General features: G+C 38.4%; 2 protein-coding genes across 2 annotated transcripts; both read right to left on the bottom strand.

Moving 5' to 3' along the window:
- Window positions 1-276: 276 nt before the first annotated feature.
- On the bottom strand, window positions 277-5,076 carry LOC104930755 (pyrokinin-1 receptor-like). Its single transcript, XM_019260826.2, has 7 exons — window positions 4,796-5,076; window positions 4,087-4,257; window positions 3,864-3,960; window positions 2,958-3,163; window positions 2,178-2,399; window positions 1,891-2,068; window positions 277-1,368 (listed from the first exon to the last, which is right to left on the bottom strand). Exons 2-7 carry the CDS (start codon window positions 4,234-4,236, stop codon window positions 908-910), a joined length of 1,314 nt encoding a protein of 437 aa, XP_019116371.2. The 5' UTR covers window positions 4,237-4,257; window positions 4,796-5,076; the 3' UTR covers window positions 277-907.
- An 86-nt stretch (window positions 5,077-5,162) lies between these two features.
- On the bottom strand, window positions 5,163-24,535 carry abcc2 (ATP binding cassette subfamily C member 2). The gene is made up of 32 exons (XM_019260847.2): window positions 23,969-24,535; window positions 22,590-22,766; window positions 22,212-22,358; window positions 21,983-22,123; window positions 20,772-20,894; window positions 20,587-20,642; window positions 20,246-20,501; window positions 19,950-20,134; window positions 18,825-19,002; window positions 18,236-18,490; window positions 17,424-17,489; window positions 16,978-17,115; window positions 16,748-16,894; window positions 16,582-16,666; window positions 16,400-16,466; window positions 16,157-16,283; window positions 15,347-15,523; window positions 14,547-14,714; window positions 14,002-14,185; window positions 13,611-13,746; window positions 13,256-13,358; window positions 12,937-13,156; window positions 11,123-11,277; window positions 10,541-10,696; window positions 10,190-10,389; window positions 9,954-10,080; window positions 9,692-9,793; window positions 9,135-9,278; window positions 7,383-7,541; window positions 7,132-7,298; window positions 6,529-6,723; window positions 5,163-5,941 (listed from the first exon to the last, which is right to left on the bottom strand). Exons 1-32 carry the CDS (start codon window positions 24,011-24,013, stop codon window positions 5,812-5,814), a joined length of 4,716 nt encoding a protein of 1,571 aa, XP_019116392.2. The 5' UTR covers window positions 24,014-24,535; the 3' UTR covers window positions 5,163-5,811.

Below are 24,535 nucleotides of genomic sequence, written 5' to 3'. Positions count from 1 at the left end.
TCATCTGTTACATTCAAACGAGGTCGGACTATGGAGGCCAGTCTGAATACAGGATATACAGTACAGAGGTTGCCAACTGGCATCTCGGTCATCCAGCTCTAACTCAGCTCTCTGTGATCTGTGGAGTTTCCTGATGGACAGATTTACATGTTACTTAAGTAACCACTAACCGCTGCTAACAGTAGCTGCTGTTGTGTTGTGTATTCCATACATAGATACTTGTACCAATGTGAACAAAAAAAAGACAAGACTAAGTCTCACTTTGCAACAGATTTATTTAACATACCACAGGAGTCATTTATAAAGGCAAGTTCAAATTAATTTGACTGATTTATGACAACAAAGACATACAAAGTTTACAAAGGCAGTAGTAGACTAGATACATCACTGTTGTTTGTGTCTGTGGGTAAATCTTTCTCACACTTAAGGCTGAAAAACACCTGTACACTGCTGGATTTCTACCATTTCTTTTTCTAACTCATAATTTCAGCCACACATTGTCAATCATATCTATTTTTTACAATGTAATGCTGAGTGTGAGAACAGAATTATATATTAAAAATTGAAACAGAAATGTGAGAGAAGTCACATTCTATCCTGTCAAAAGACAGACAGACATAGATAGATAGATAGATAGATAGATAGATAGATAGATAGATAGATAGATAGATAGATAGATAGATAGATAGATAGATAGATAGATAGATAGATAGTAATTCAAGCTTTTAAACACTAGACATATATCAAGAGAAGAGAAATGTTACTTGACATCCCAATACAGCTAAACTCCACAGCACAGTAAAGATTTTTACAGTATTTTCACACAAAACACAAAATTATTTCATTAACACTCTGAGAAACTCTTACACCAATAACAGAAAAATACAGGGAAAAATGTTTTGGAATCTCACTCTTTAATAGTGTGAGTAGAGTTCTTGTTGTCACTGGCCATGTTGAAAGGAGCATTCATGTCTCCATCGCTCTGATCTGATTTGTTAGTGACTGTATTTTTTTTTTTGCCCACCATCTCTGTAGAGCATTTACCATCAATCCTCTCTCTGGCTGATGTGCTTGCTTCTTCACTAGAACTTCTTTTTCGCAGCCAAAACATTTCCCCATACTTCCAGTAGCAGCGAGGCCTGAGGCTACTCAGAGTTCTCCAGCATGCCCTGCGAAATGTGTGGGAGGACATACAGAACAGCAGTGGGTCTAGAGCACCATTGATATACCACAGTGGAAGTGACAAGTAGGTTTTCAGGATTGTGTAGACAGAAAGGACAGTGTCAGACCACACAACCACATAGACCTGCATCAGTGAGGAGGCAATGTCTGGAAAGTTGCAAACAAAAAAGGACACCACGACTGCCCCTGGAAGACAAAACAGATTCTTTCAATAGCTGAAATGCAGAGTTAAAGGTATTGCATGCAAGATATTTGCATTAGCATATATTGTAACAACAACAATTGTATATTGCTGTTGACTGGCAGCAAAAATGCAAATTAGTACTAAGTAAGGCTGTCACCGACAACACCCTATAGAGAGTCTAGGCTCCCTGCTGACACCTTTTGCCATTAACAATGGAAGACATCCAAATAGAAAAAGCTACACTAACATAATAGCTTTCAATTTTAAATGCTCTTTTCTGCTGGAGTATAAACTGCTTCACAAAAGATATTTGACATAATTTGCTTTGGGCTATGATTGGATATACATACACTCCTTTGTTATAAATGTGTTACTTTATTATCTGGTAAGCAATAGAGATCCAAGCCATCACCAAGCTTTCAGAATGATCTAGGACATGCAAATTAAATTTAGTATCCCATTTCTTGGAGTGACTATGACACAGCCAAGCATAAACAAGCTTTTTTTAAGTTTCTTTGGCTCACCCATGAGTTTTAGAGCTCTCTTTTCATTCAAAAGTAGCTTCCCATTCTGATGGCACTGAATATATCGTCCTACTTCTGGATCTGGACGAGTGAGACCCATATTTCTCCTTTGACGCCCATTCCTCTTCAGGTAGAGCAGGATAAGCAGATAGAGAGTAAAGACAGAGACCAATGGGACCTGTAGTTGGAGAGGCATGATGAGTATGTGTTTGGTAAGCAAATAGAATTGTATATATATATATATATATATATATATATACAAAAATGGTGAGCAAGACTCATCTCACCAGAAAAAAGAGCCCCGCTCTCAGGAGTAAAGCCCCTTTATAGATGTGTGCAGGATCTGGTTCTGTCATCTCACACATAATGGAGACATGTAAGGCGTCTTCTTGTTTGGTGGCTGTGTAGTCCAGAATGCAGGCAGTAGCCTGGTCATAGACCAGAGCAAAGGGTATTGCTGAGGCCAGAGAAATTATCCATACTGAAAAAAGACATGGCAGCCGAGACTTCTATTGGAAAAGACAGGGAGAAGTATCGTTTCTTAAACCTTGTTCACTAAGTATAATGCAATACTTAATATGGAATTCACTTACATTTTTTATTTCTATTATTTTCTTCATGACCAGGCATCTTTTGCAATTTAATGTATGTACAGTGAGTGCAGTTTGTCTTGATACAAACCTATGAGTATGAAAAAGGAACTTATTTCATATGAACATCATGCCAATTAATGACAGTTGTGTGTGACAGTGTGTAAATGTAATAAACATTATTATTTTAAATTACTAAATAGGACTTAAACCATAAAGAAAAAAATTATGGCTTTTCTAAACATGGGTTAGTGGTGCACTTCAGCCTCTTGCAGCAAAAATTTGTTTTACAACAAGAAAACCAAAAAAACACAGTTCTTAAGTCAGCAACAAAGGAGAGACGATTTGGATCAGATTTCAAAAATGGATGACCAGATATTCTTTTCCTCATTTATTTTTTAGGACCTCGTGATCACTATTGCAGTGTGTAGAACACTATTATGCGGAAAGTATACTTCTTTTGTGCAAATACTCAACCTTCAGGCTGGAGACAGACCACATGGTGTGGCAAATGGCTGCATAGCGCTCAGTGGTGAAAGTCATAATAACCCAGCTTGTGGTGGCACAGTACACTTGGCGGATCATGAAGTAGACCTTGCATGCCACCTGACCCAGACGCCACGGGTAGTTCTCCCAGTAGTACCGATACAAAGTTACTGGAATGGTCAACAGCTGCAAAATGTCTATAATTTTAAGAGAGAAGAAAATTAAATTTGCACAATTGCATTGAACTGAGAGCAGTAGTACACAATAGACTGTAGTTGTGGTGTTTCAGAAGCACAGGCCTTTAGATTATTTTCATAAGATTAAACTGAAATAATTTCTTCAAATTGAAATTATATATGACAATAAAATGTCTTTAATGTAATTAAAAGCTAAAAAGATTAGCTCAGTTGGAAGAGCAGCCGCCCCATGTGCGAAGGCTCAGTGCTTGCTGCGGAAGCCCAGGGTTTGAATTCGACCTGTGGCTCTTTCCTGCATGTCATTCCCCATCTCTGTCTCGCATTCCTGTCACTCTTCAGCAGTCGCTATCTAAAAACTGATTATTTAACATCATAATGAACGGGTCAGCCACTGTATGACTTCACTAGATTTCAGAGACCTAGCCTAGAAAAACATCCAGTTATAATTAAAATTCATTTTTTATTATGGCTCATTTCAGTATCAGATGATATTTTGTGAAAAAATGTAAATGACAATTGAATGTCAATTTCATTAATTAAATTTCAACTGCATTAAGTGTGGCAATAAAGAAGTGTTTTCAAACATGAACATGTCAAATGAAAGCATTATGCATACACATTCCATGTTGAATTTTGTATAGTTTCAGATTGATGTCATCATTACTGGTCTTTCATAAAGATGCACAGTAGAAGTGTGTACCTGATACGACCAGGCTGAGGAGGTAGAAACGAATGGCACTGACTTTCATATGAGCATCCAGGAGGAGGGTCAGTATGCTCACACCATTAAATAAGACCTGTAGGGCATTAGAGGGCAGTATTTAGTTGTCTGTAAAGTGAGACAAATATATTATTTGCTGTCAGCATATCATGAACACTGTATTATTGCTTAGTGCTGGTGCTGTAATATGAAATGTTCATACTCCACACAAGAAGATGATGCTGTAGAAGATGGTCATGGGGACAGCGATTGCCAGCGGCTCATTTTTGGTAATACCGATATTAAGCTTTGGTGTCTCACTTGGGCTGACATTACAGCTGAAGAGGAATGAACTCTGCTCTGAGAGGTTCATGGTGAGGCAGCTCGATAAAAACTGGAAAGATGTTTTTGAGAAATAGTCTATAAATACTATGACTGAGTTAAAAATATGAAGATAATGACTTTCTTTTTCAAGTTCCTCCACTATAATTAAAACAGACAAATAGATGAATGAAATCCTTTAAAGAGACAATAGACACTTCATGGTAAATCTATTGTACGATTATATACGTACGATTATACGATTCATGTTCATCTTTTTTAAGGATTAGTGTAATATAGTATATTACAATTCAAATATGAAGATAACTGGAGGCTTAACATTAGAGATCAATCTGCACACAAATGATCAAAAGTCAGTCATCCATTTACCTATTACAAACCTGTGAACAAATCACCACATTTCATTATCATTTTATGAATAAATGTAGTATGTCTAATCATAATCTGAAACACACACACACACACACACACACACAGTACAACCTGTTACACTGCCAGTATACCCAAAATCAAGATGATTTTTTAAAATCTATTTATTTACACAAACAAAGGTTTTGAAACAATTTTGGATCAATAATGTAAAGACTTACCTTCTAGAAGCAAAAATGCAGGATTAAGCTCACTTCACAAGCAGAAATAGCTTTGTCCTTCCCTCTCTGACTCTCTCTCACTCTCTGACTCTCCGTCTGTGTCTCTCCGTCTGCCTCCTCCTTCTCCCTCTCTCCCCACACATACTCACCCAGGTACAGTTGTTGACAAAAGCTACTGACAGGTCAACGCAGCTGTTTCGACATGCAAGACTGTCTCACAGTGTTCTGAAAATGTAAATGAGGCCATAAGCATTGTTTCTGCAGAGTGTTACTGGATATCTCTTGCAGATGCACATGCACCTGTTCTTACATAGATAAGTGACAGAAGAGCAATCGACACACTGCTACCATAGAAAAAAGAAATATGGTTTTGTTACTTAGGAGGACAATGGAGTGACTTAAATGTATTACCTTGAGAGTGGATCCCTTAAATTGATATTTGGCTGTCTGATGACGAGTAGTGAAAATATTGCTAATATAACATACAGTGATATGTTTTTTTTTTTTTTTTTAAGTGAGCCTTTTTTATGTGTTTAAAATATGTTTTTCTGTTGAACCTGTCCACAGCAGTGCATAACTCTCAATGCTTCTGTGCCTTCATCCCTGTCTGCTTCTGGGGGCATGCTATATTCAGTGTGTTTCTCCCCTATAATTTGACTGTGTGTTTTTAGCTGTTAGCTGGAGCATCATAGTGTACTTACTGTTCTGTACATACATGAGAGTGTATGAATCTTCTATGAATCATCTACCTCTGCGGCATATTTTCAATTTGACACAGATTTTCAAATTTTAACTTCTGTAGTAGTTCTCTTTATTAAAAACAATCGAGCAGCATTTGAGAAAGAATATTTATTGTTCCCATATAAAATGATTTACATACAGAATATGAATTATTTTTTTATTTTTCTTATAAATACAGATATTACAATATGTCTTTATATCGAAGCACAATCCATCTTTTTTAATCAAACGACAAAAACAATTTATGGAATTAAATCATAAGAAAAAGTGCAAAATCAGAGAACTGAGGTGTCCTCTGACTTTATTCCAGCATCCTTTGCCATGTCATAGAAATGGCCTTGTTTTTCCAGCAGGTTGCTCGGCGAATCAAATTCCACTATTTTACCAGCATCAAGTACCATTACCCTATGGGGGAAAAACACAGATAAAAATAGTAACCCACTGAGCATTGTGAATATAGTTACTGGCTGGCAGCCACAATAGACCAACTATTGGTCTATGGTGCTAGCAAAGCTAATGGAGACTTTGAAGTCACACATCTTTTCATGTCTGATTCTCTGTAAAGATGTGTGTAGATGCTAAATTGGACCTCGCAGCTGTGGCCATCAGGTTTTTGTCACAACAGAGGATGTATTCTAACTGCTGAAGCACCTGCCTGTGAAACCTGTTCAGAGTGTCGGATAACACTCCTGTGAATCACACTTTTCTCTAAGAGAACATTAGACATAATGAGGCATTTTAATTTTGTTTGCTTAATAATATTCATTATTTGTGTAGTTTGGCAACAAATGAATTCATAGTGGGAGGAATTAACCCATGTTAAAATACTGCATAAATAATGTATCATATTTTGGTGTGGTTCAAGCTTTAAAGGCCACTTGTTGGTTTTACACCATGCACAAAACCAAACAACAGTGGAGGAAGAAAGAAATTGACCTTTGATATGTGTGTAATGGCACCTCATGAAAACATTTTAAGGGTCAGTAACTCACCTGGAGCTGTCCATGATGCTGTGCAGGCGGTGGGCGATGGTGAGGACAGTGCATTGTGAAAACTCTTTGCGGATGGTATTCTGAATTAAGTTGTCCGTCTCCAGGTCAACCGCTGCTGTGGCCTCATCCAAGATTAAGATACGGGACTTCCTCAGCAGTGCTCGGGCCAGACACAGCAGCTGCCTCTGCCCAACACTGGGAAGCGAGTGACATGCTCAGAAGAGTGTTTAAAAGAAGCATACATAGATGAAAATAAACCAAAAATGAGCAGTCATTAGACCTTGCTAAAAATATACTGAATGGTGTTTACTGGAGATATTTTAGGACATGCTGGTGAAAACACCTGAACTGTGTGCCTGGTGTGTATTGATACTCCATTAGGCTTTCATCTGTGCAACACACTCACCACAAACTGATGACAAGGTAACCATCTAAAGAGATCAGCCTTGGTGTGTATGCTCAGGTAGAGCAATTTTTACAGCAACTCATCAACTGTACAGAATGTGTGTGTGACCCAGCTGAGAGTAAGCTGATCCGCACTAACTCATTTCAGTTCTCATTTGCATCTTTGATCTTGCAGAAAAGTTTATTTTTATGGCCCACCTGAGGTTCTCTCCCCCCTCTGCGACTTCATGTTGCAATCCTTCATGCAGCCCTGATACATAGGCCTTCAGATGGGAGAGCTCCAGTACTCTCCAGATGTCCTCATCACTGAATTTATCAAATGGATCAAGGTTCATCCTCAGCGTCCCGGAGAACAACACTGGATCCTGCTCCCACAGAGTTAAATTAATCAGTGTATCATTTAAAAGTGAATGCTGCGTGTGAGTCAGTGTTGATATTTATGTGTATACCTGTGGTATGATCGTGATCCTGTTCCTGAGGTCATGCAGGCCTATTTTGGAAATGTCCAGGTCATCTATGAGGATACGACCTTCAGCGGCTTCAATAATTCTAAACAGGCAGTTGGTCAGGCTTGATTTACCAGCTCCTGTGCGTCCCACTATACCGATCTGTAAGGAGTGAGACACCAGATAAATGACTGACAGATCATTTAATCTGGGTTTAATCTAGGTTTTATACAAAGGCCCTAAGTGGTCATGCATTCATACATTTAATTTCCTCCATTTTCTTGTGATAACCACTTCATTTAATTTGTTTTCTCAAGATTTAGAGTTATTTATATCATCATTTTGAAATGGCAAATGTTTATCCTGAAGTAATGGGATAATTTTTTCGAGATCTTGAAATAATTAGGCTTTTTTTCCACAGGGCACAGGGGAGACACCTTTCTTGAGATACTGAAGTTTGTTCCAACGTTTAGGGTTAACCCCCTTTCACTTCCCACAGCAGTGAAATGATTTGGAGTTGACTTTGAGACACTGTAGCCTTTTATTCAATCACCTACTGCAACCTACACTGTACATTTCTTTCTAACCAAACATTTACTGCTAACTTGCTCTGTTGCACTGCTCACTCTCTCACTTGACCACTCATACCTTACACAGGAACTACGCTACTCTTATAACAACAATTATACCGACATGTATGAATGCATGACTGCTTAGGGCTTCTGTAGGAGTTTTATTACCTACAATCACTGTCAATTTATCTCTGGATGTAAACAGGATGTGCAATAATAATCAAGTAATGATTTGCAGCGCTTTATACTGAGTTTGTGAAAAACAGATGGGCTTTGGAGTGTGTTTGGAGTATATATTATACAGTTATTTCAATAACATAAGAGGCTACATATTATGCCTTTCTATCTGTGCATACATGTATGTACATATCTCTGACTAATGAAAGAGATTCAAGAGAAAATACAGGAAAAAATAAACAGGCCACATCAATTAAGCATTCTGTGAAAGCAACACAGACTAGAAGAAAGAAAACCTCTTACAGAGAAGAGAAGAGAAAAGATGAAAGGCACAAAATAACAGATGACTAAAGAGAAATTCAAATGTAGGTTCTCTTTTGGCTTCTTTTAAACCTATCTGAACCATTTGATTTTACAGGTGTAGGGTTATGTGCCATCGTATAGTCTGTTTTTCTTTCTGTGTTCTCCTCTGTCTATATCTTTGCAAGCACTCCCCTGAGGCTACGGTGATGATTGGTGGCAGTCATATAATCAGAAGCTGGAACTTCAATGCACGGAGGGAGCTGCAAAGTTGTTGCTAGTGGGTCGGTAGCTGAGTCTGTGTGTTACTACCATGTTACTAAGTTCAGTAGTTTGCACTCTTGTGGGAAAGAGGTTTGTGCCTTTGCCTTTGTGTGTTTTGTTAGTCTCTGTGGTAAATACAACCATCCTCCCATATGGTGTAAGGGTGTTTATTGTGTGCTCATGGTTTGATTTAGTAACCTAAGTTAATGTTAATGTACCTCATTTTCCCTTGATTCTTTTTAACCTGGTTTTAAATTTAATGTCACTCCACTGACCCCCTGAATGTATGGCACATATTTGATATATTTAGCTGCATACTGGCACAATACTATTGATTTTATGTACTCTTCATTCCAATTAATATTCACACACGAATAAATATACATCTTCTCTACAGGCAACATAAACACATTGACAGGTGTAAAGAGACATACACACAGACCTTTTCAGTGCTGCCAATGTCACAGGTGATTCCATGCAGCACCAGGTCTAATTCAGGTCTGTAACGGACTTTGTAGTTGTCAAAGCGTAACCTTCCTTCCTCAGGCCACTTCTCTGTAGGTCGAGTGTCAGTTACCCACTCAGCCTGTAAAAACAAAGACACGCATTGTAGTTGAGATATAATAGACAGTTGTCAAGGTGATGATACATCTGTCCATTTCTGGTCGAAGTTACAAAAATGCCTATTTGTATGAGAAGATACAACACATTCATTACACAAGTAATGACACTGTTGAAAGACACCTTAAAAATGTTATACACCTCTATCTGAAAAGTATAAATCTCAAAGGACATTGATTTAAAATTCAAAGGAAAGATAACGTGCCACTATTCAGCTCTTAACCCTCAGTCTCAACGCCAGCAACTAAAGTGCATATCCAATTAAAGAAAAACAGTGGGAATTTGATACAGTCGTCTGGTCCTTTGTGACAGGTGCAAATTAAATCATGTTCACAGTCGGGTTTGTGAATATAGAAAAAAGCCATCAATTCAACATACCTCATTCTTGAGCTCGCTGTATTCACTCACTCTCTCCACAGCTACGATATTGGTCTCCAACTCTGAAGTCATTCTCACCAGCCAGTTAAGGGTCTGGGTTACCTGCGAAACGCCAGTAGGAGAGAATATTTGTTTGCATTATTATAGATTATCGTTACACTCTAATTACTATTGATATTAACATTATCTGGAGTGTGTGTGTGTGTGTGTGTGTGTGTGTGTGTGTGTGTGTGTGATAAGAGTGTAAATGTCAGTCACTGACATTAAGGGCGTAGGATATAGACAGGCCAACCAGGCCGCTATCCAAAGAATCTCTGGAAATGACTGCGAACAGTGCAGCGAAAAACACCACCAGGTTTCCAAGGAACTCCAGACGGATGGCCAGCCACCTGCAGAATGAACAAACATGCACACAAAACGCACAAATATAAGTGAGTTGCAGTGAAACACACTGACAATTCCATTAGAAAAATGAAAGAGAGAGATTTCAGTATTGACCTGTTTGACACTATCCACGGGTAGACGCTCTTGAGGTTTCCATCAATGGTTATTTCGTTGTGCTTGAGAAACCTTTCTTGATGGCCGTATGCTCTTATCACCGACAGACCTGACACTGTCTCACTAAAGTGTGAGTATATAGGAGAGCGAGACACTGAGTCCAGCCGTCGCAGCTGTCTTGAAGTTGCTACATAGAATCGCTAAGTGTAGAGAGAGGTAAGAAAAATTAATTATCAAATATTTAAATCTCTCTTTGAAAGCCACTAGTTGTATTTCTTTCTGTTAGTTTTCAAGACAAGACACATTTTCTTCTTCAGTCTCTTTTCCCCGGTTCATGTTTGGTCAGCTTACTTGTACAAAGTAGTAGAGTAGTGCCAAAGGAATGATGATGATGGTGAAAAAAGGTGTGGCCAGACAGATGACAAAAAGTGTTCCCAGTACACCCAGAAGACACAGGAGCCAGGAGCGGAAGGACAGTGGAATGGCTTCGTCAACTGTGAAAATGTCCTTTATAACCAGTGAGGGGAAAAAGTTAGTCGTCATTTGTAACTTATTACAGTGCTTTTAAGGCACACCCAATAGATTAAAACAATCCAATCTCACTGAATCGCTCAGTTAGTCAGTAACACCTACTTCCTAGATCTAGGTTATTTGACACCTCAGGAGGCATCACATGGACAAGAAGCAGTTTGGAGGGATTCAAAATTTTAATCTCCATGGTAATAAAAGCTGCAGACAGAATTGACAAAGCTATTTTATTTGAGGAGTGAAATTGCTTTTACTCCACAGTCCAGTAGATTGTTCCAATGAAGATGACTACATGCAGATGTATTCAAGTTAAATCAAATGTATCATAACCATTAGTTATAACAAAAAAAAAGAACAAAGAACAAAATGAAAAACTTTAAGAACAAACATAATGATAAATCCTACCTTTGCAAAACGGTTGACCACCCTTCCAATGGGTGTGGTATCAAAGAACACCATGGGAACCCGCAGCATGTTGTTAAGCAGCCTTGAATGCAGAATGCGAGACGCATTGACTGAAGCATTGGCCAGGAGCAGTGTACCAAGGAACACAAAAAAGCCTGCAATAGAAGAAGTTTCTAAAAATAAATAACAACATCTTCACACAGTGAAAGCCGTGCATTTTTATCCACATATATTTGAGTTCGGAATGTCAATTGTTCTATGACCAAAAAGATGCTTAACACTAAAGTAAGGGCAATCTGCTAAATAAGCTTTACAAAGTCCCTCAATACACCAAAGATGAGTTAATAAAACACATCAATACAAAACCTGGTTCTAATATCAGCCAGTCCTGATTGATGGACATGTACAGTCTCTATTCGGAAAATATAGAAAGCACATGGTATTCAAAATTGCCATCAACAGAAAAGAAAATTTGTCTGCTGTTGACAAAAAATGACCTGACCTGAACTGAATTAAGAACAGCAGCTGCAATGACGTTTGCAGAAAGTATTCTGTGCACCATTCACTATAAAAGAGAGGCAGCAGCGATATAAATTCATTTAGCCTTTCAGCATTGAGTATGACAGCATGAAACTAGGCTCTAGTGGCACAAACGACAGAAGTAGCTGTCAGCAATTTGATGGTTTTAAGTAAAATGACAGCAGGCAGCACTTTCATGTTCCCTGAGGTTTAGTGCTATTATATATTCTTATTTAGTCCCATTCACTGTAAAATACAAAATCTTCTCTACTTGAACAAGACACCATGTTCTGCATCTTCTTTAACACAGTGTATCTGTTGTATCAATTCAATTCAGTTCAGTTCAAGAGTTTATTGTCATTGTCCAAAGGCAACGAAATTGTGTGTAGAGCACAACACAGAGCAGTAGTTACATTTACAAAGAAAGTGCCAGTGCCCCCCTCTCCAGTTCCCCTTAAAGTGCAAAAATAAGTGACAGGATAAGGATAAAGTGACATTTGTGCTATTACACACACAAAAATATACTCAAAACTATGTTGAGGAAGACAACATCAAAAATAAATGTTGTTAATGTTAGCATTTTTATCATCTATTAAGCAAAGAAATAAGGATAACCTAGTCTATGTGTTTGAGCCACAACAAGTTAATTAAGCAATTAAGCATTAAACAAATAATGTGGTCCTCAGTGAATGATGAAAACGAAACAAAAGGTGACTGAAAATGTAGAAAATAAATTAATATTTTTTAGCAAATATTGAGCAGAAAAAAGTAGGATAAACTATTAATAATGACTTAATTATATAATATAATTATATGAATTAATAACTATTTTATAATGTGAATAACTGAATAATGTTTGCAAACATCACAATGTTACATCTCGTTTGTTTAAATCAAATGGAGCAGTAAAAATTATGTCATGTCAGCTCAAGTCTGTTGCTGAATATAATTATAATTGTCATGAGCACTCACGTTTTAAACATTTTCCTCATCTCTACCATGCAACCTATATGATATGAACGCAGCATAAACTGAGCTAATAACCTCCTGGCTTCATAGTTAAAAGTTAAATTATTTAATAGTGACATTTTTTTATTATTAAAATGTCAAACTGTTCCTTTCATACAATTTGTCGGATATGCGGCAACAACAACTGGATCAAAATAAACCGAGGGGAACCAGGGGGTTTTTCCTGTGACTAAAAAAAACTTTAACTTTGAAGCTAACTTGTATGAACCTTATGAATGAATATTTGCAAAATTAAAAAGTAGTGACTGTACTAAATGTTCAGTTACCCTGAGCCACTCCCAGAGCTCCAAACACTCCCACCCTGGTGTCCCTCTTCCAAGCAGGGTATGTCTTGTTGAAGTAGTGCACTGCATCATTGGTCCAGTCACTCAGCCACAGGTTTTGACCGATGAATGCAATGTTCTGGATGAAGTAAACCACAAAGACCAAGACAGAATATCCCCAGCCCATGGCACGCAGGTACTGAAGGTACACTGAGAACTTCACCTGTATAAAAAAAGGAGAGAAAAGGGCACAGAAAAAAGTTCTAATTTTCTAATCTAATGTCATTTGTACTGTTGAAAATAATACAATAACTTAGATTACCTGGCCTGTTTCCATAGTTTCCTTCTCTATTAGCTTCTGGCCTTTCTTTAATTCACCAAAATCCTCCGATTTCTTTAGGGTACTATTTTTTCTTAGTCTGACACTAGAAAAAGAGAACAGACACATAAAGAAAACAAAAATATATGTAGTGGGAGAATAATGCATTTCTCCTGAATACTCTGAGATATAATACATGAATATTTTGGACATGAGCTTTTATAATAATCATGACTCATGTACCTTTAATGAAGCCCTCCACATTAATTACACCTCACAAACACAATTGCACACCAACAAGCTACTTCTTTTATTTTTTTCTTTCGCTATGCCCTTGCCATGGCTTCACTGTGCTAACCTTCCATTGCGCTGGCTGCGGCGGATACTGCTTTCTCTTTTCAGTGTAAAAGAAACTGCGTCTTCCAAAGGAGAGTCAGGTTGAGTGTCCTCTCTTTCAGGGATGAGCTCTACATCTGTAGTGTCCTGGCAACGGGCTGAACAAATATAGTCATATATCACAAATTGTGTCTCAGTACATTTTATTAAATTGGCTGTGCTCTTTGAGTAAATCACATCAGTTTAAGAAATTGAAAATGTGACTGCATCATACATGCAAATAATCTTATATATACAGTAGTTCATAATCACAGAAAACTTTATACAGTTGTAAGCCACAGTTTGTGGTCACATCAAAAAGCACAGTATTTTAGGCAGCTGACATCAAGCAGTGATAAAACAGATGTAATTACCTGACTCTGAATCAGTGTGATTGCTTTTCTCTTTGGCATATGTGTCTAGAAACTCAGAAAAGGCTCTTTTGTTGGCACGAAGGCTGTTGTAGGATCCCACCTCGGAAATCACGCCATCCACCAAGACCACTATTTCATCTACATATGGCAGGAAGCTGACTCCATGAGTCACCAAGACACGAGTCTGTTCGGATAAACGTAAAATATTCTTCAGTTGTTTTAGGCAGTGAAAATGTATGGAATACTACAATTGTAAATCCATTATAAATTGTATTTCTATTTTTGGTTTAAAAATAAACTCATAACCTGAACTGCTTGCTAACAATGCTGTGCAGGAAATGTGTATTGTGAGCTACTGACAGATAAATGTTCTAATTCGCCAGCCATTCAAAAGCTGATGGCTTGAGCTAATTTCCCATCTTTTGATGTTTTTGCTTAAATATATTTAAAACAAAACTAAGAATTAAATCTTATTCAAACAGTGTTTTTTTCTGAAGGGAAACATTTTATATTGATCCATGCATTAATGTAGGCTCAGCACAGACCTTGTCTTTGAGTATGCCATTGGGTCCAATCACTTTCTCAAAGAGATGCTTTCCCACATGGGAGTCCACAGCAGACAGGGGATCATCTAACAGGTAAATATCAGCCTTACTGTAAGCTGCCCGGGCCAAGCTCACACGCTGCTTCTGACCCCCTGATAGGTTGATGCCCTGTGGACAGAGGAGAGGAGAGGAGAGGAGAGGAGAGGAGAGGAAGAACAATAGAAGACAATTATGCAAGCAGCCACGACCTTGAGAGGAAATGATGCCAGACATGATGTTCTTTGAAATTGTTTTTTTGAAAAAAAAAAAAAAAAAAGTCTTTGGAAGTTGGATTTTTAAATAATTGGTACAGTGTGTAGATTTTGGCGACATCTAGCGATGAAGTTTCAAATTGCAACCACATGAATACTATTTACTCTACACCCCTCTCTTTCCAAGCAAAAAAAACTCTAGTTGGCAAATTCACATTGAAAGCTTGAAAGCAAAAGGCCATATGTAGATCAGTGTTTGGTTTGTCTGTTTAGGACTCTGTGACACAATGATTCTTATTTTCAGGTGATTATAGACTAATTAAACATACTCATGATTATGGTATTCTATTCCTGACAATAAATACTTACAATTACATTACATTACTGGACACACTGGACCTTTAAATTGTCAAATGTTTCATTTTGACTGGGTTTGTGTTTTCATTGGACACCCAGAATGTGCTTACACTGGATCAGACAAATGCAAGCAACAAAACTTCCATAACTATCATCGTTAAACCCTTGAACTGTCAAATCCTTCAATCTTACTTTCTCTCCAATCTCAGTGAGATCACCACCAGGCAGGAGCTCCAGGTCCGGAGCCAGGGCACAGGCCTGTATCACCTCCTGGAACCTCCTCTCCTCATGGGGAGAGCCAAACAGGATATTATCCCTTAGAGTGGCATTTTGGATCCAGGCCTGCTGTGGCACAAAGGCAAGGGAACCCTGAACAGAAAGAAAATAAGTCAGACACAGAAACCACACTAGTGATGTGTTGCAATGGAAAGGGCATATTGATACAGATTAGGAAAGTTTATTCATCTGCACTAGTCAAAAGTTTGTATCAACCAGTTCTTTGAGAAGCTTTGTCTCTCTTGTGAAATTGTTTTGTTTATTTGAAATAAAAAGATTTCTATCACAGGTCTAAAACACAGGTGGATTTGGAGCACTAACAGCTTTTTTGGCTTTATTGTATTTTAATGCATGATGATTGTAACTACCTATGTATTTTTAATCATCAAATAAATTAAATTAATTAAGACCCGGGGGAATTTTTTATTTATTTACTGTGAGCCTAACAGACAAACAGAGATAATAACACCCTGAATAATTTTGCCTTTAAATGATGATGATGATGACAGAGAGATCACTCTAGAATCCCTTTTTGTGCTCGAAAGGGAAAGAAATATCCAATCATTAATAGTGGAAGAATCATCCTCATACACCGTAATCTTTTCAGCTACTTTGGGTAATGGTTTGAGCTCAGTCATTTTAATTAACAATTAACAGAACAATAAGTGGTGCACATTATATGTCCTTGGCTAAACCCATTTTTTACAGGCAGAAATACGACGTCACCTGAATGTTGATAAAGCCTTTTGTGCTGTGCATCTCTCCCAGAAGGGCTGACATGAGAGAGGATTTTCCTGAGCCTACAGCACCGACTACTGCTACCAACCGACCTGGCTTAATATCCAAAGACACACTGGCAAACACAGAACATATATATTTTAAAGCAGGGAGGAAACGTATACAATATTTTGCATCCATATGATGCAACATCCAAATATGTGATTTTGTGTTTGACACAACAATACATACTTTTTCAGCATAGGCTCAGCTTCTTTTTCCCATGCAAAGGAACCGTCACAAATGCTAATAGCAGAGTCTATAAGATAAAAACAGAAACAGAGAGATGAAAACAGATGGACAGAGAGGATATATGTCCTGTATATGTACAATTAAACTGATGAAACAGGTGTAAATGCTGATGGTGAACATACTGAAACTGGGGTCATGGCGCACAATGTCACTGTCAAGGTCTTCACCGGCCAGAAACTTCTCCAAGCGCTTCCTAGACACTGTCGTCTAAAGTATCAAAGAACACGTTAGCGACCTTTTAGCACAGGTTTAAATGCATGCAAGTACCGTGAGTTGTTGTTCCCTTACTTGCACCATGGCGGCAATGAGCATGGGCAGCATGGCCAGCGGAAATCGGAGGATGTTGAATAGAGAGATGGAAGTGAAAGCTTTCTCAGCAGTCAATGCATTGTCATTGCTCACCCCTACAAACACTGCGAAGGTGGCCAGAGAAACCTGCAAGAAACATCAGTCTGAGAAAAAAAGGGACCACCCCCTGCTGCTTCTTGTGTTTTGCAAGGCTTTTACACAGGACTCACCAGGGCTGGAGCACAGCTGAAGATGAAGGTGGCGACAGATGACAGGTAGGCAAACTTCCTCATAACCTTTAGTTCTTCCCCCCTAATGTCTTCTACCTGCACCTGGAAGGATGGCTCCCATGCATACAGTTTCAGAATCTGGTGGTCAAAGAGCACAAAGAGCAGGGGGGGGGGGGGGGCATTGTGAAAGATCCGGAAAAGGAAGGGTGGAGAAACAGAGGGATAGCATTTAAACCTTAAGTAAGAAACCACAGGTGGTGGATGCAGTATAATAGAAGGCACTGCTGACTAACATTTCAACATTTTTCTGAATCCTGAGACCCTTTCATCTGAGGAAAGTCCCCTACATCCACCAATCTGTTTGAACTTTCTACACAAAAGAAGTGCAGAGGTGGTGAACTTACCAATTATCGCCAGTTGTTCAAACAACTGAATAAGGTACTCACCTTGATCCCATTGAGTATTTCGTTCATAATTTTCAGTCTCTTGTCTTTGAACTTCATGTTCTCTATCTGAAAAATAATCAGTTAGGAAAAGTATCTCAGTAAACGTTCAAGAGAGACAAAAAAAAAAAAATGGATTTGGTTTATCAACATGTGTACATTTGGTTTAATGCAATCCAGTTAGGCATCCAGAACTACACGAGATGTTACAAAACCATTTGTCAATGCATGCTTCTTTATTTTCTTATCTGTTGGTTATTTTTTTTAAAAGGGCTAATGTTGCCATGCACTTCTGATTGTAGTGTTTATAATTAGTATATGGCTCCACATGTACAAACTTGTTGTCTGTGTAATGAAATGTGGTTTAATCCCTGTGTGTTTTCACACATTTTTATGACCAGTGCACAGAGACTTTCTTATAGCGATTATGTGGTTGTTTGGCAAAGTACAGACGAGGGTTGTAGATCACAAAATGAGTTGTTCTTTAAATTATCAAGTAGAACTTTCAAAACTTTTAACTAATTTTGAAATGTGATCTTTGTTTTTATGAATTTAGTAATTCTCTAATCTCATAATAAAAAATTCTAATACTCCACTGGCCTTTCAAGTAAAGTCAAAATATAGCACAGTATATGAAACACTGAAATTATCAAAACTGTTATCATAATAGCTCATAGTACAGGGACAGGATATATACAAAATGTCACTAGAAAATGTAAAAAAAAAAAAAAGCTCTACGTTGAGGAATAGTTAATGGATTATATTCGACAGTAACAAGTAACAACTATCCTGTATGTGTGTGTATTTCTGCGGACCTGGATATTTCTGGCCTTAGTGGCTAACAGTCCATTAATAGGTGCCATCAGCACCATGACTGCCAGTCCTGCCAACACAGATGGTCCTAACTCCAGCCACAGGAAAACAATGGACAGAATGATCTGTAGAGGGCAGGACCACAGCAGGTGGATAAAGTTGGTCACATCGTTAAAGCGCTGAGCGTCTGCTGACATCAGGTTCACCGTTTCCCCAACTGTTGACTCTTTACGAGCTTCATTAGACACCACCAATGCCTTGAAAAAGGCATGAAGAAGGAAAAAAGGAAAGAATGAAGTAAGAGTAGGACAATTTTGTGGTAGTTTTGACAATATAAGATACAGAGACAATACAAAACACTTTTTTAACTTCACGCTCTAGTAAATAAACACAGCAGAAGGGGGCTGTCGGAGGCGCCGCTACAGGTACAGTTATCACTGAGGCATGAATCCCATTCCATTTTTTTAGTGACAATTGTGTGGTCAAAACAATTAGAGTAATTTATTTCTTATGACGTGAATAGGTATGGTAATTTGTTTTCTTTTTTAACACTGTCTACGGTAAAGAAAGAAAATGTCACTGTGTTTTTACCTTTTTGTACACTGTAGCCATGATGGCAGTGCGAACCTTCATCCCTAGCACAAAACAGCGCTGGAAGTACTGCTGCAGCAAGAGAGACTGAAAAATGGCCACGACCAGCAGCAGCACTGCATACAGATATCCTTCCCAGACATAACTGTCTTTGTCTTGAGTAAAGGAGATCATCAATCTAAGAAAAGAAAAGTTAGTTAGGCACTTGCTACCACAATATTTTCAGCATCTAACGGCAATGGCATTATTTATCTCGATCTTATCAATAGACCTTTTAACAGCAGCCATTTGAAAATAGTAAGTAAACACAGTTGTTACTAATGTTACTAATTAAGGTTCAGTTTCACTCAGGTCAAACAGTGTCAGTGTGCTGCTGTTGTGCATGTTTGTTATCAGGAAAGACTTTGTTGCAATAAATGGTACAGAACCTTCATTAGTATCACTGGAAACACCTACACTGACCCTATTTCATGTCAAAATGGTCTCCTGTGTAAATCATTATTATCCTTTCCTTCATTTTGTATCCTATTTACTTTTCTCTTTACTTCACCATTTCCCCAGCCTTGTGTCCCTGCTGTTATCAGTGGATGTTTAAATTAACCAGTGATGAGTAGTAAATAGTTAAACTAAAAGGGTTAGAACATTTACAATGCCACTGCCAATGTTATTTTAAGAGTAGAACCCTTTTACAGATCAGTCTATGTACAGGTCTTGGGATGTGATACTGCGGATGTTAAAATGACTGTATAAAGTTTTTTTCTTGCTCCACTTTGTAAAGAAAAAGCCTCAAGTAACAACACCTGACGCAGATGCAGCATCGATTCACGCTAAAGATTAGGTGTTTGAAAAAAGAATCTACTGGCGTGAGTTTATTGACCCTGAGTTAATAATTGCAGTGAATGCTGACAGACTGAAGGAGTAAATAGCAGTAAATTGTAAACCATGATTTGTTGACAGCGACGCAGTAACTTAACAGGTTCAAGGTATGTGTATTTTTAAAAATTTAATCATTGGGAAAATCAATAGAAAAAATGGCAAATATTGATCATGCCAAATTAGCTGCAAAACAACTGCAGGAAATCAGTGAACATGTCTCGGTGCACAGGGAGAGGTAGGTTGACTTACTTTAGGAGTTGAGGACTGGCAAAAGTCAGCAAGTCCTGTATAAGTTTGAAGAAGGCAGATTCTATCAGAATCCATTTAAAGGTCTTGTAAATGGTAGTGATCAGCCATGAATTGGGATAGTCTTCCTTCTCCTTCTTTTTGTCCTTTTTCTTCTTCTTTTCATCTTTTTTGTTTCCCTTTTCCTCCTAAAGAAAACCATTGATTGAACATTGCCTTTGAGCACACATTGATAGACTTCATTCCATTAATAGATTTAATAAACAGAACAGAATAAATCTTTTAAAATAATAAATCACCATCATCAGCACGTCCTGGCTGACGCCTTTCCCCAGACCGCTGGAGAGGCCAGCTTTACAGGCCTCTTCCTGGGCTTTGTCTCTGTTCCCATCACGTTTCTTCTTCAAATTTTTTTGGTAACGGACTCGAGCTGCTGCCAACTCTGACTGCAGGATATTCTGGAAACGCTTGTTGATGTAAGAAGTGCTATCTATCTCATTCAGCTCCCACATGTCCTCCTGAACCAAGGGTTGCTTGTACCCCTTCCACACCATACTGGGGAGAAAAGGAGAAGTTGGAAGTTGTGATGTACATGCCTGGGTATTTGCTGGGATTCTTATTGTGGCAACATTTGATTTACCTGTTAAACCAGTTGAAAGTGATTCTGCTCAAAAATGCTGCACCTGCCTCAGGATTCTGTGAACAAAAACAAAAAAAGACAAACAAGTGGATTACATTCAAAGCAAGCTGAAGTGATGAATGTGTTATATTTGCTACATTATTTTGAATTTTGCAACATCAGAACAAAATTGGGTGCTTAGGTACCTTTTTTACATGCTCCTCAGCATCTCGTGGAATATCAGGAATAGCAGAAAGAACAAGTGCAATCAGTTCCAGCCCAAAGGAAATGTAGAAAAGACAGAAGCGAGGAACATCACTGATTTCTCCCTGATGGTCAAAGATTAGCATAAGAAAGATGTGAATGAATCAGTGAGTGGTCTTTATATCTGGAGATGGAACTGAAAAAAATCTCTGAAAAAGCTCTGAAATCTGCCTGCCAATTTTCTGCCTGAAAACACTTAAAAGAGGTGTTTTTTAAATGTAAATAAAAAACCTTTATTTAACTGAATACAGTAAAAAAAACAAAATACTTAATGTTTAAACTATAAATAAAATTCTGAATTTGGTGCCTGCCACATATTCCAAAAAGGCTCTACATGTAAACAACAGTTTAACCTTTAAGAGGTAATAGTATCATGATTATGTATTAAAGGGGCATCCTCTAAAGGCTCAGTTGTTCCCAAGCAAGGATAGGGCAAAGTTCATATGGTTGTGAAAGACCACCATCTACAATCCATAATATTAAAACATTCAGGGAATGTGGAGAAATCTCAGCACGAATGACGCCTGTGATCATCAAATACCGTCATGACTGCATTAATGATATTACTACATAGGAACACTTCGGGAAAACTGTAAACTCAGTTCATCCCTGCAAGACAACATCCAGAAACGCTGCTGACTTCTCTGGGCCTGAGCTCATCTGAGATGGATTGACAAAAAGTGGAAATGTGTCCTGTGACCTGAGGAGTCCAGATTTCAAGTGTATAGCTCAAAAGCCAGCATCTGTGATTGTATGGGGGTGTGTTAGTGCCTACGGCATGATGGGCAGCCTTGTACATGCATGGAGGCAACATTAATGCCATGCTGCCATCCAGATGACATCTTTTTCTGGGATGTGCTGGGAATGCTCATTTACGAGAGCATGGCTTTATAGTAAGGGCTGTTGACCAGGAATGAGAAAGAATTAAACTTTTGAAACATGAATAATTAGTGTCCTTAATTCCCAAACATTTACTTAATATTGTTAAAAGAAAAGGTGATGTAACAGTGGTAAACGTGCCCTTGCAAGCAACACGTCACATGAGTGAATATTAACAGAAAACAGTAACATTTATTAGTTTGAACATTAAGTCCTAAATTGTTTGGGATCGGGGTTATAGTTCAATGCCCCAACTTGACTGAATGTCTCATACCAGCTTGAGTGCCTCTCGTAGGAGGGTCTGGAAAGGGAAGATGTCGCACAGAACAAGGAGCAACCAGAAGACAAAGAGAGTGGCGGAGTCCACTGATCCTTCCCTCCGCCTCACTCCTTCCTGACACAACATCAGCAGGGTCTAACAAAGAGGACATGTCAGAACATTCAAAAAACATGTAATCTTTCCATCTTGAGCTCTAAATAAATATAAAACTAGCTATATTTACCCATGTGACAGCGTACAAGATGGGGTTTGCGTAGAATACACCAGGATTTTTCACAGTTGAAGGGGGGTCTTTAATAGGACCAAAATCCTCTCCTAATGTGACTGCCAGGGTTGCTATGGCTGTCAGGAACAACAGAGACACCACAAGCTGAGGGGAGAAAGACAGACAAGACATCCAACTAATTAACAATTAATGCCTCATACATTCTGGATTTTTTTATTGAAAGAGAAAGAATAGACAGATCAAATCATTACCCCACTAATCATGGGGTAATTGTTGCTGCCATTACTCTAATTAAAATAAGTTATTTTTCTTCCCTCTCATCACCACATCATGCCTATGTGTCTGTTTGCTTCTTTTTCTTGCTGTGTGCATTACCTGTTTGCAAAGGTAGATCTTGGACAGGTGTTTTGTGCTCATTTGTGTCCTCCTGCAGAGAGACACCAGGTGCATTGGGGCACAGAGCCACAGAAACCCCAGGGGGATCCAGACCAGCACCGTCTGCTCTACACATACTGGGAGGTCTGGGTCTTCTCTGTCCAGATATGAGGTATTCTGAGATGCACAGACATATATCACACAAGGTTAAAACCTTCATCTGTATGCTCCCCTTCTAGGTCAATCAATAAATCAGTCTTGGAGAAACACAAACTCCTATCAGTGTCCCTGGTGGGCTCACTATATTACACTGCAGGGACACACCATACCTCCCTGATTAGAAATTTAATCAACAGTGACTTACATGTAATTAAGCACTAAGACTCTGCTTACTGCTGTCTGTGGAGAAGCAAGTGCACTTCTGGAGAAATAAGAGCGTTAGAGAGATGGGTGCTAATAGGCTTTGAAAGGACTACATAGAATTTCAAATACTTGAAGTCATATAATAAAATCAAGATCCACATCACAGTCTACACTCTCAATCCATGCTCAAGAGGAAAATGTGGAGCAGAGCAGTACAGTAAGATGCGTCACTGTGGGTTATTTTCTGAACTCCATTAGGTGTTCATTAGTGTAAAGCTAAAGTACTATGTTACTACTATGTGCAATTATGGGTGACAGGTCTTTTATGTAAGACAAACTGCATAACCCAAAGATATTCAGTCAGGAAAATTCTCCCATTTGAGAAGCTTAAATCAATTAATAGCTTCAGCTCAAAACCTTTTTTTGCTTGGAGGAAAGACACCTAAACAATACTAAATGATTGACAAAATCAGCAATGTCAAGTGTTTCCCCCCCCAACATTCATAAGAATGCAGAACTACAGCTCATAAACATGCTGTGGTCAACTGAACATGCTGAGTCATTTTGAATCATTATTGGCCAGTCACATGTCGACTGAGCTCACTGTGTACAGGAGTGAAAAAAAAAAAAAGATCCTTTATATTTGTTTAACACACACCAAAGAGGTTGATTCATCAAAATTTACATAATGATAAATCATAACAGAAGTTATCTCAGGATGCTTTTTGGATAGAGCTAGTCTAGACCACAATCTAGTATCAGTAGTATCAATGCAATTACATAAAATCTGTACAAAACAACCAAATCAAATATGGAAGTCCTGAAGTAAGAAGACGCTTATAATGTTGACTTTTCTGAGTCTGAAGATTTCTAATTGGTATTTTGCAATAAACGGAAACAAAAAGAAATTTGCATACAGGTATAATACATATTTCAGTGAATGTATTGTTAAATGTATTAATCATATTTTTGCGTGTCAAAAGTTTGAGTTTGTAAGTTAAAGTTTTTAAACTCACCCAGAAGATGGACCCACAATACTCTTCCAGAGCTGCAGCACACATGGTCCACACTGATGGTTTCCTTAGATGACTGGACAACCAGATGCCTCTTGCCCTCTGCCTCACTGCTGCTGAGGCCGACTCGAACGCTCTTATTATCTTCCCTGTCCACCCACTCCAGAGACAATTGCAGGACGTGACTCTGAGGGACTTTGAGCCATGAGGCGTTTAAATAGAAGCCCAACCTTGCAACGTTCTTGTGCAGAGAAAAGATATCAACATGAGCTACAGAAGCAATGTGAAGAGCAGAGCGGTTAATGCTTAACCTGAGTCTAGATTTCTTTTGTTTTAGGCAGAAGTTCTTAAATGCTGTCCTCTCGTATTCCTCTATGACTCGTTTGATGTCTGAAAGAAGCCCAGGCACGCAGCCCTGTCGGGTCAATGAGAAAACTAAAAAACTGCAGGCAAAGTCAATGAGAAAAAATCCAGCTTTGCACTACCCCCACTGACACTCACATGCGTCTAAAGTTCAACATTTCAGGCAGACGACTGGATGTAAGGGAAAACAAAGAGAGAGGCAGGCAG

This window comes from Larimichthys crocea, chromosome III, assembly GCF_000972845.2.
Source record: "Larimichthys crocea isolate SSNF chromosome III, L_crocea_2.0, whole genome shotgun sequence".
NCBI classification, from domain to species: Eukaryota; Metazoa; Chordata; class Actinopteri; family Sciaenidae; genus Larimichthys; species Larimichthys crocea.
The sequence above is the reverse complement of the archived record's forward strand: the minus strand, read 5'-3'. Positions and strand labels throughout refer to the sequence as shown.